The sequence below is a fragment of the Gambusia affinis genome, linkage group LG07, assembly GCF_019740435.1.
Source record: "Gambusia affinis linkage group LG07, SWU_Gaff_1.0, whole genome shotgun sequence".
Taxonomy (NCBI): Eukaryota; Metazoa; Chordata; class Actinopteri; order Cyprinodontiformes; family Poeciliidae; genus Gambusia; species Gambusia affinis.
Window position 1 is genome coordinate 26,721,487 of NC_057874.1, and position 12,287 is coordinate 26,733,773.

At 37.1% G+C, this 12,287-nt stretch overlaps 1 protein-coding gene across 3 annotated transcripts in view; it reads right to left on the bottom strand.

Annotated features, from left to right (window-relative positions):
* The window catches only part of slc12a5a (solute carrier family 12 member 5a), a 149,336-nt gene that overhangs the window by 38,386 nt on the left and 98,663 nt on the right, over positions 1 to 12,287 (bottom strand). For all 3 annotated transcript variants that reach the window (XM_044121107.1, XM_044121108.1, XM_044121109.1), the window contains exons 2-3: positions 10,431 to 10,531; positions 9,873 to 10,010 (exon numbers count right to left, since the gene is read on the bottom strand). In XM_044121107.1, coding sequence (XP_043977042.1) covers positions 9,873 to 10,010; positions 10,431 to 10,531 — 239 coding nt within the window. The remainder of the gene's footprint in view (positions 1 to 9,872; positions 10,011 to 10,430; positions 10,532 to 12,287) is intronic.

The window sequence follows — 12,287 nt, forward strand, 5'->3', positions numbered from 1 at the left end:
CGTCTGGTCTCATAGATGCTTACACACTCACACAGAATGAGTCTGTTTAACGGGCTTCGAGCCAGCAGAGTGATGATTTCCCAGGAGAAAGAGCCACCAAGAACAAAGAGAACAGGAACTGTTGCAGAGCTACAGGTAGGCCAGCGTGGCATCACTAAACTAGCAAGAAACAGCTGCCCACCGACCCCTTGGGACATGGAAGCAGCCCGACGACTGAATGGCTCAGGTGTGCTTTACAAACAACGGGATTTTTTAATTCATCTGCTGTGACATCTACTTTAGAGTCACTGCCTCCTGCTGCTCCAACGACCACAGTTAGACTACCACAGATTTTATAAATCTGCAGCTCACAGGTTTCATGGACTTTTAAGGTCAAAGTTACTTTTAGACTTTACTCTTAACCTTGCATTAAAAGTTCCCTAAATTAAATGATTTGATTCTTCTTTTTTGATCTTTTTATTTATTAAAGATGTCCTCAAAATGTTAGGATAAGTTACAGATGTTTGTTTCCTCAAACATGAGGAAACATAGGGAATCTCTGGAGCATCAAGTGACATACTGTATTGTCAATAATCTGTATTGTTAAATGTTACACACATGCTCATTATGCACATGGTTAAAAAGTGAGCCAACTCAGTTGCACATCCCTAAGATTGCGAGTCTGATATTTTTTATTTCTAATAGTTGCACAGTATTTCCTGTTTTGTTAGTCTTGCGCAGTATACTATTATTATTACTATTATCATTGTTATTGTCAATCTTGTTTTAAAACAAAATCATAGTTGCTCTGTTGGGTATTTTTGTTTGCCTAAACACAAAGACAGAACCACAGACAACATTTATGAGTTTTCAACCAAGATTCTGCAGAAGGAGAAGACACAGAGAACTGTTCATCAGAACAGTTCACCATGTGTTCTGAAACTCTGCAGTAGAACTTGCCTTTTATTAACACAAAAACAAGAACAAAAGGGGCTGGTGCTGATAAGATTAGGAGCCCCCAGGAACTAACATAGCAAAATAGTTTTATGACTAAGGAAACTCTACGTAAGGGGACACAGGGAACAAACACAGGTTTACGACTAAGGAAACTCTCAGAAGACCATCTTCAAAGATCATATTTTAAGGGTTAAAGAAAGGTTAGCTCTGTCTCACACACATGTTCACAATTAACCTGTAGATGAACCTATAAATGAACTAATAACACTACTAATGTAACGATGATAATAAAATTATCCTAACAGCTCTTACAGAGCTGAAAAAAGCTGTGTCTCCACACAGAAATTGTAATAGCCTTCCTCCAAGCTGCATGGACAAATGATTCCAATTTTAATATTTTCTTGTTAGAGGTGCACTGAATTTAGGAGGCTTGCTGACAGGCCTAATTTTTGTGCAGGGTTGCATTATTGAATGCAATACGAGTAAGCTCGTTTGATGTTTTCACATCTATTGCAGATCAGTGGGGTCGTTGCATTTGATGTTTAATTTACCAATTTCATAATACATCAAAGAAAATGCAACATGATTTTGTTTTGTCTCTCTACTTGAGCGGTGAGAGGAGGGGAGCGCATTTATTGTTTCATTACTTTCATTTCTGGCAGAAATAGAGGCATGAAGTGGAGCGCGAGCGGTGGGATGAGGTATGAGGGGGATGGAGGGGGGTTTAACAAGCAAGAGGGAGGCAGGCTGGGAGCTTGTAACGCCATCTCCACGCTCTGCTGGCCAAACAGGAGCTGATAGGGCAAATGTGTTTCTGCTCAGGTGTGTTGAATTATTAAACAGACAGCAAGAAGAGAGGCCGGCAAACATCCGCCTCCATGACCGGCTGTGGAAGAAACAGTCAATCTGTGGTCGGGTTGGTTTGTGTGAGCACAGACATGTAAAAGCCAACAGTCGTCTGTAAAACCACTTTTTGCCTCTGCGTATCGGAGCAAGAAAAATATAGACAAATACACGTTTCTAAAATACTTGAGATAAAAAAAAAATGTCTTCACATATCTTCACATCTTACTGGCAGCTCTGACTGGAGATTTCTTTGTGCACTCATCCACATGTTGTGCTGCTGCACCCGATTTTGAATCCGGGCTATCTGAGATTCAGGTCAGCGTGAACACATGACAGAACGGAGAAAAGGTGAATCTGAAAGGTACAGACATTCTTCAACAAATAAGCACAGAAATAATGAGTCAGTTATTGTCATCCAGACAGTCTGCCTCTGAAGCAGGCAGAAGAAGGACGGCTCTGTATTTTTAAAGATATTTTGTCTTTTAAATTGGTGGGTTTTTAATCCGGAATGGACAATATCATTCAGGATGACATGAGCATGATAGTAATGATAAACTAATGGAAATTTTTCTAAAATCTATGAAAAATTTAAATGGCTCATTACTTTTGAAACCATTTCAGAAAAACATTAATGTTAATTAAAATATAACTGAATATAATCAATTCTGTGTGCTGATAAAAAAACTCAATTGCATTATTTTTACTTATTTTTAGACCACAATTGACAATACTGGTAAAATCTTTAACTAAATGACTGTGTTGAATTAACTTTTTATTATCACTTGTGCAATGACTAAGCACAAGACTTGCAGTTCCAAATTTCCCAATAAAAGCATCAACTCACAGGAGCTTGATAAAAAAAAAAAAAAAACACAACTGTTTCAGATTTTTATTTGTAATATTTTAAAGCTATGTATAATTTTTCTGCCATTGCACAAAATCTCCACACCTTTATTCTTTATTGTAATAAATAACACAAACTATCCACTAAGCTCAATCCTTTCCCTAAGACAGAGTGTCATATTAAAAACTAAGGACCTACTGAACTATTAAAAGACTGAAACAATATTTTCAGTCATTACAGGATGAGAGATTGAGTTCTTTTCTATGTATGACGTAAGTAATTAAACAGTCAGTAAAAAAAATAACTAAAAAGAATAATAAATTATGAAGATGCATTAAGTCAAGTGGAAGAAAAAAGAAATCGACGCAGAACAAAACCTTTGGCTGAACCAGTTAGCTGAACAATATATGAGCTGTGGAATTTCTGTTTAGCCCTGTTGTAATAAATAGCCTAAATTGACAAGAAGCGGGATTCAACCTTGGGAGGGCCACTGATGGGAATACCAATCTAGCACATCGGTCTAATGAGAGGGGCAGGATGTGAGGGGGGGAGTTTAAGGGCAGAGCTGAGAGTGGGATCATAAAACACCCAGAAAGGAAACATTTACAGGAGGGAACATTAGGTTGTAAAAGCTTAGGAGGAAAAGTGCATTGACAATGATTCCCTATGAGTCGTGCCTGGAATATTTATCAAAAAAAGCAGTAAGCATTAAGTAATGAGGCATATCGTTTACTTTGCATTAGTCTTAACTGACCTGGTCAATCTACTAATAAATTAAGGTCAGAATTTTGCACATGCTATATAAAATTAAACAGAATGTGATGCATCTACAGTAAATCCTTGTTCATCCTAACAAGGAAGCTCCATTTAACTTGATAACTGAGACACTAAAAGGCCAACTTAGAAATCCTGGCATTTTCATCTTCACAGATAGAGATTTCCCACTTTGGAGCCATAATAGCTAAGTGGCAAGTTCTTTTGACATGTACAACAAAGAACAAGGACTAAAGGTCTCGTGTCAAGATCTGAAGAGACTAATTCTGCTTTATTCTCTAGCAAGATGCATGGATGTCTTCCTAAAACTCTCATTAGAGAAATGCAGTGTACTTGAACGGTGGAATAAGAACTGGAGAAATTACATTTGTCACTGAATATAATTTATGTTACAAATGACACTGAGCAAGAGTCACATTTGTTTCTGAGATGACTTGCACAAAAGGCAAGTTGGCTAGAGTAATGGAAAAGCATTGAATTTTCTTAATATTTTAAGGACTGCATAGTTTTAGGCAGTGCTTTAATACACGCATTAAATGCAATGCTCTCCATGTTACTTGAAGTATTTAGATTTCACATGGGACACTTTTAACATCTGTGTTTTAACTGCACCAAACTGCTCAGTCTGTATGTATTATTAAGGGTGAATAAAGTATTTAGAGCCTTTATGTAAGAATAATAACTAATACATTCAACTACAATTGTAGCTCTAGATTTTGTTTCATTTTTCAATTTTAGTACATTTTTGTGGGTTTTTGAGTTCCTTTGGAGAACAAGTCAAAACCAAGACATGCAACCAAGACAGATCATAGTTTCACTTATGATCAGATGGTTAGGCAACTGAAAAAGTAGTCTATTTAGACAGCGACCTTTCATTGTTAAAATAAAGTATCAAGTGATATAAAATTAAATTCAATACAAAAAGATAAAAAAAGATAAATGTATTTGTATTACTCATAACTGTTGCAAACCTAACAGAGGGAAATGCTTTTCCAAACCCTGCATTTTGATCATTTTCAGAGTGTTGATAGAGAACTCAAAGGTTTGTAGAATCATTTTTAAAACTGCATGTGAGCAAACTATGTTAACACACAGTTAGATTTGACCGACTTGCGGCTCATATTTCATACCGTAATGAACAGTTTTCAGCATTTAACGACAAAGTGAGACGTTCAGTCTGTTGAGTCACGAATGAAATACACATGAAGTAGACACATAATAGTTGTGATCAATTACAATATATAACAACATAATGGTTGTGAAAATATTTGTACAAAATGTGGTGGGTAAGATTTCTGTTGCAGCCACCAGAAATCTTTCAGTTGGTTGCAAAATCTGACATACAACATATCTGTTGGACTGAAGAGTCGACATACTGCAAGTAGACGCTTCACGCATGTTGTTTTGATTTTATTTGTCCAGACTTCACAGATCACAATTCTTTAAGGGATTTTCTTGGATGTCCACTGTTTTATAATTGGCAATGAATTGATTAAACGGTCACCTAACTAGCACATACTGTTATGTAATAATTTCATAAATGCCATTTTGTGAAGTTTTTAGAAGTTTGTTGAACATCATTGAACATCTCACAAAGTAAATGTATGACGTGTTAGTTTTCATTTTTCAAATTTAATAATAAAACAAATTGTAATCATGACTGTAATATAAAGATTTGAAACAGCTCAGTGGGGTTTAAATTAATTAGCAAAATAGAAGAAAAAGGCTTTTGAAACAGAGTACTGAATGATGATGTGGCTAAACACTTATTTTCATCCACTCAACTTTAATCAATACCAGGAAATGAAACCATTCTTACTTATGCGTTTTCAATAGGATCTCACACTTTCCTAGAAATATGAAAATCTTTGTGTTTTTTTAAATGCAATTCTACTGGAAACATTCCACATTGCCTATAGAATCATATGTACTTTGTACATTACATATGAGACTTAGAAGAAAAATTTGCTGGGGGATCAACTATGACCTGTGTGACCTCCAGCCTGCGGCGTCATGTCACACACCAACTAGTTCTTTAATCCTGGCTTTTCACACTGCGCCAAAGAAAGGCCGCTACCTCGGCTTCCCTCTGCCTCGCTCACTCGAGGGTGCAATGATGAAGGAGATGGAGAACGAGGAGGGGTGAGCTGAATGAGATAGAAAGAGGGAAGGTGATGGAGGAGAACGAGAGGAGTCGCTGTGTGAGTGATAAAGTGCCTCAGGCTGCCTTAATGAAAAGCCTCTCGTGGCGATGGAGAGATTGCCTCTGGAAAGGGCTGCTGATGGGAGAAGCGGCAGCTTGGTTCAAAATGCAGACTAATTAATGTGTTGAAGGGGCTAAGGTGACAGGGGGGAGATTAGAGCTACTCACAGTGCAACCTGAGCTAAGGATAGCTGAGCAAGTGTGCTGTACATTCAGCATGAAGGGGTAAAACAACATGGAATTTATAGGAAATGGCTTAAATGTTTCCACTATTACTGTTTACCTGCAACACTTACAATCAGATTATAAAAAAACACAGATGCACAGTGTGAAAGATTGTCCATCTAAAATGTAGGTTAACACAAATGGTGTTTCTATGGACTTAACTGCAAACAGCTTCTATCATTAGCGCTTTTCCTGAGAGCATTTCATAAAGCAGAAATGTATTGTTAGTGCCTATAGCACACTGTGTGGATTAGTTATATAACCTGAATATCCTCCCAGGAGCAAAAGCTCTTGAAAGTGCTTGAATACATAAAAGCAAAATTATGTGGATGGCTGGACACACCAGAAAGAATACTGTAATATGATATTTATTTTATTGAATTAAAATACTGAATGAAATAGTGATGTATTTTATATTCGTTCAATAATGAAAACTTAGTTTGTTTATGATAAAATGTTCAAAATGTTAAAGAAATTTCCATATTTATGTATATGTGAATCATTGGACATAATTCATTAACAAAAAAATTGGACTCTACTTTTAACAGAATTTAATTCTAAACCTTTTTATTCAATAATTTGTCTTAAATTCTATTGCAGCTTTAGCACCCTATATATTTCTGCCATGTTTTATTTTATTTCTATTTGCTCAAGTTGAGTTGGAAACAATGAATGGAATTATTCAAATATCCTTTTAATTAAATGTTAAAATACTTACATGTATAACTATAGTGAAATAACGAGCAGATCACACACAAACAATTTCAGTGTAACTGACATGAGGATAAAAGCTCTGTAGTTACTTTTGTTTGTTTTCACATTAATTTTTAGAATACAATCGTTTTTAAATAAAGATGACAAAGACAAACTTTGTCATCAAGCACATTTTACTGTGCTTGCAATCTATAAATGCAAGTTGAGGTGTTTAGGGACCTCACTTTGAAAACTAAGATTGTTACTTAACTCATTTGAGGCTGTCATTTGTTTATTTAATTTTTCTTTCATAACTCCTATGTTGGCATACCAAATAGTGAAGTTATGTTTTTAAGTGTAGGACTACGTAGTTTATGTTTACAATAGTACTTAGAAAAAACAGGCTCCAGTCACATCTTTCAGTTATACCAGTCTTTGCATCAGAATAATCACTCATTGCAGAATAATCACTCCTCTTCAGGTCATAAGACACAGGGGAAATGTGTCTTGGTGCAATTGTTTGTAAAGGTGTGAATACATGAGACAACAATGTTATTCAGGTGTGAGGGTAATTAAAACATAATTAAATAATGTTGCTACAGTGTATGGCATGAATAAACCATGCCATCCACTGATTACACAAATATCCAGAAAAATTTTCTAAATTAATTTTTTTTATTCCACTGTGCATCTGAGTAATCAGGAAACCAACTATTTACTCCTGAGTTCAGCAGTCTGCAGAAGTTATTTCACTCTTGCTGTTTTCAAAGGCCTGCTGTACCTGCTGGACTCATTTGGAGGGAGTATCTGATAATGTGGGAACTCTCATCTCCTGGGTCAACAACATTGATTTGCTCCAAGGTGAAAATGTGAAAATGAACACCTGTGTCAAAGTAAATCAAAACCTCAGAACAGAAGAGAGGGGAAAAGTGACAGGAACAAATATGGGCAAAAGCAGAAAGTGAAAGAGAATCTCCAGCTGATTGGACACCTGGAATGACAGACGCATCAAAGGTCATAAAAAAGCTGTCAACCTGTCCCTGCCATGGCTTTTCAACGCCTTAACGTCGTCTTACATCACATGAGCTGACTGAAGAAAGAAACTTCTGAAAGTCACCGTCTACCGGTTTGCCCCAGTTATTTTTATATCCTTCATTATCTGCATTATCTTTTATCATTTCAGCTATGCAAAATAACAAGTTGCTGAGAGGCAAAAAATTATAATTTCCCACAGGACTGATAATATAGCTGCACCTGTGTCAATCAAGTGCTAGGAAAATTTGTGAAAGTTGTACTCTATTCTACTGGCAACCGGCAACCGGCGGCAGCAGAACATATCAAGGGAGGGTGTGAGAGAAACTAATAAGCTAGTGACATTTAAGATGCAATTCAGTAACATAAACAGGGGATCTTTATTAACAGCGAATAATTGACCACACTTTTAGTGGATCTCCAGTAAAAATGTGAGTGTATTCCAAAAAATATTAGAAAACTGTTCTAATAGGGATTCATAACGACCACTTATTTGGAGAACAAATCTATATTTGGCAACCCATAATCACCATCCAGGAAAAAAACAACAAAAAAAAAACAACATAACAGCCCTTTTCGACTGAGGAGGAAATTTTATGTATTGAGCACATTTAATAATGCTACTGCTGCAAATTTAAATGCACTGGAAAGTGATGTATTGATGCATACAAACTCATATCAAGTAAAGACGTAGATTGGTGTAAGCTGATTTTAGTAATTTGTTTTATGAGACATAATTATTCATAACAAAAGCCTGGCCTTTTGTGCAGACAGCTTAAACTATCATTGAAATTGTATTATCTCTATTGCAGATAATAGCATCATTAGTCTATGCTTCATCACGGTGGCAATGCAGCAAAATTTTTATTTTCTTGGTAAGCTTTAGAATAAGCAGTGAGCAACTGCAACATCATTATTTTAAATGTGTCCAAGGTTAAAAAAGTAAATGGGAATTCCAGAAAATCTTTTTAGTGCACATTCTTGTATCATAGTTTTCACTACAACACAGTACGATTTCTAGTTTTTACTGATTATGCATTACATGGCCATAACATTCTGACCAGAGATAAATTCAGTGAAAAAACATTGATTTTCTCATTATCATCGCTCCTGATAGTGGACAGGATATATTAGGGAGAAAGTTAACTCACTGCCCTTGAAATTAATGTGCTAGAAGAAAAAAAAATGGTTAAAAGTAGGAACTTCAGAAACTCTGACAGTAGCCTTGTTAGGATCATTTGACAGCTCAGAAATTGCTCCAGCACTGGTGGAAAAAGGTCCAGAGGATGTGGTTCGGTATGCCCATAAACTGATCACAATAGGATCATAGGGAAGCAGTGAAGGGCAGCATCTGCAAGGTCTCAAGTGACAACAGTGGCTACATGAGGATCAAAACTGAATAGCACTGCAATGGATGAAGGTTATTTTTGGTCTCGTAAGCACAACCTATTAGTCTTCTTCTAGACTTAACTGTGGCCCAAGTCCACCAATTATCAGTGGATAATCGTCAGACCAGGACGTACTGAGCTAATGGGATCAGACAGTGTACTGAAAAACAAGCCTTTGCTACCCAGGTTAATGTTACCTGGGGAAAAAAAAACATTCTTAACCCATTATCAGAAATAAAAACACCTTTGTGATGAGATGGAAGGTAAAAGGTCAAAAAAGATTAGAAGTCAAGTTACCTTATGATTGACTGGGTATCTTCACCACCAATGAACATGACCTTCAACAATGCTCATGTTGTTAGTACATTTCAAAGTATCATCCACAGGAACGGCAGGACCCAAAGGTTGCAAGAAGAATATTGGCCAAAGTATCACACTGCCCCCACAGGCTTCTTTTTCTTCCGCATCCCAGTGGCATGTGTTTACCATGTAAGTGATCATCTACATAATAGTAAACAATATGTGAATTATCAGATGAGGCTACCTGGTGTTGTTGCTCCTTGGTCAAGTTCTGATACTCTTGTGCCCATAATTGCTATTTTCAGCATATGGCAATGCAGCCACCAATACAACAAACTTCACATTTGGTTCAGACACCTTTCTATCAAAACCCAAATTAACTTATCTAGCAACTTAAACTGCAGTCGTTAAATTTAACCACATGGCAACGGGTGTTGCTATCTCAATCTACGGGGATCAACATCTAATCCGCCAAAAGATAAGTCACTGAAGGCCCAGTGATAGAGAGATGTTTTCTGATTTACTCAATACTAAAGGGAAGTAGTTTTGATCTTAGGACTGTTAGGATTTATGTTTACTCTCCACCATTTGCTGAGTATCTGCAGTCTAAGATCACATTTATGGAGGGTACCTTGACGGGTTTCTTGCGCGCTGACTCTGCCTCGTTGTTCTCAGCCTCCTCGTGCTCCTTGCAGCCTTGGGGAAGGTTGGAGTAGTTGGCCAGGCTACTGAGAAGAGATGACACCATAGGACTGGTGTCCATCTCCTCCTGTAGAGACACCAATACATGGATACCATTAGTCAGCAGTGGTGTGAAGATTATATTAATTGATGGTATATAACTGCTAACTAGATTGATTCCTGAGTCATCTATCCATGAGCAAGAGAAATAACTCACGCCAGATTCCTTATTAGATCCAGAATCCCATTGAGAGCAGATTGTAAATACATTTGTGCAATGCTGTGGTAAATTGCATTGTTTGTGCTCTTTCCAGTGTAAGAGTCACTTGTATTAACACAAGGTTCCCATATGCCCTTCACACAATAACTACCCTCATTAATCGATGTCAGGGGCCCTTTTCAAAAACTTAATAGTGAGAATGAGTAAACCCTGCATCCAAGATTTAATGCTGAACATGTATATTACACTTCTGTGTGTATTAGTGTGTCTGCACAGAGTAGATTTTACCTCAAACAAGGCCATGTTCTTCCCATCATATTGCTGGTTCTTTTCAGCAGCAGTTTCACTGCTGTTGATGAAGGGGCTGCTCTCTTTGGGGTTACTGTCACCTGAGAGAAACAAGACATATACAAGATCCTTTTAGACTGTACTCCAATAAAACAGACAAAAGATTAGCAAACCTACAGGGAGGCTGATGAAAAGCCAGTTTCTTCAAGTTGCATTAAGCTTTTTTCAGGGAAACAGTAACTTTCAAAAAAACACATACTTTAAAGTAGATTACTTTCTTCTGTTTAAGTGTAGAAAGACACACATAAGGTTTAAAGTACAGGATGTTAGCCAAGAAAGGACGGGAGGCTTGTCATCACTGTCAGAGAGGCAAAGAAACAGAATGAAACCTAATGGACTGTGCAATCGCAATATGTGCGGTGCTATATATTCCATATGTCCAAGACTAGAAAATCTCAATCCGCCTCATGCTACGCTAAAAACAAGACTGTTCCTAGTCTAAAAACGATTACCACTGAAACATCACAAGGAATCCTTTCCAGCTTCTTTGTCTACAAAACCCTGAGAGGACGAAACAGTGATGTTATTTTGGGTGACAGCTAGCTTAAGGCATCAAGGCTCAATGTAGTAGCATCTGTCCACAACTTCCCATGCCTAAACCAAGAGCAGGTTTGAAAACAAAGCAAAAAAAGCCTCAGTATTAAGTGACGGAAGGTTATAACCGGCTCCCTGAAATTAGTGGGTTGCCTATGAACCTTTGCTCTGTCGTTGGGGAGGACACTCCCCCCGGTCTTGCTCACTGGTGGTGGTGAAAGTGAGCAAGACCGTGCAGCAGCTTTGCTTCTGTCAGTCTGCCCCAGAGGCAGCTGTAGCTTACCACCATCAGTGAATGTGTGTATGAATAGATGAATGACTGATTGTTATGTAAAACGCAACAAATGTGATAAAGTGCTACGTAGGACATCTACCATTTGTGATTTTTCAATCCATGATATCATAGATGCAATCAATGTCCTTGATAACACTCACCTGGTGCTTAGTTGTTTCCTTTACAACCATAACCCTTGCTTTCATTTGTTAGTTACAGGTATTTATTGGTAGACTTAATTGAGGTAGATGTTTATTTTGCTGGAATTGCACAGGCTTTATTATCTCTTTAATTAGGCACCAATTTTAACTCGGTAGGTACCTTTGTTTTGTATGTCACTGTGTGGCACTCAGATGTAAAATGGCTTGAAACAGGTCAGCTCAGTTTCTGATGAATGTCAGATTATTTAAAAAAAAAGAATAAAACAAAAGACTTGTAAATTATCCTGGCATAAATTAAAATAATATTTAATTGGAAATTTTGGCCAAATCATTGTCTTTCCAAAGCAAGTTGCTCATGTTGAAGCTTGTGTCAGGCTGCAGCTTATCCCAACAGTCACACGTTTAGAGGTGAGGTACAACCAGGACAGGTTTTCCATCACATGGTTACTGAACCTTTTGATTGCACAGCATAGTGCCCTCTGTTTGAAAGATTACATGTGGTATAACCAGCAGCAATTAATCAGAAATAATACTAAAATGCATAATAATCTTGGCACATTAGTTAATCATTGTTATAGCAGTGATGTGAAACAATGGGCTGTTTGTTTTGGAGGGTAACCATAGAAAGTAAACCATTCAGAAAGTAGACTGCTGATTACCATTGTAAAATGGTGTAACTAGTTATAAAGACTCCAAACTAACATACAATGGCATCAGAAGCTTGCATCCACATATACATTTCACTTATATATTTTAACAGTTCTTTTAGGTTTAGCTTAATCTAAAGGCAGATCTTTACCAGTACTTAGTTAAATGTCCATTAGCAGC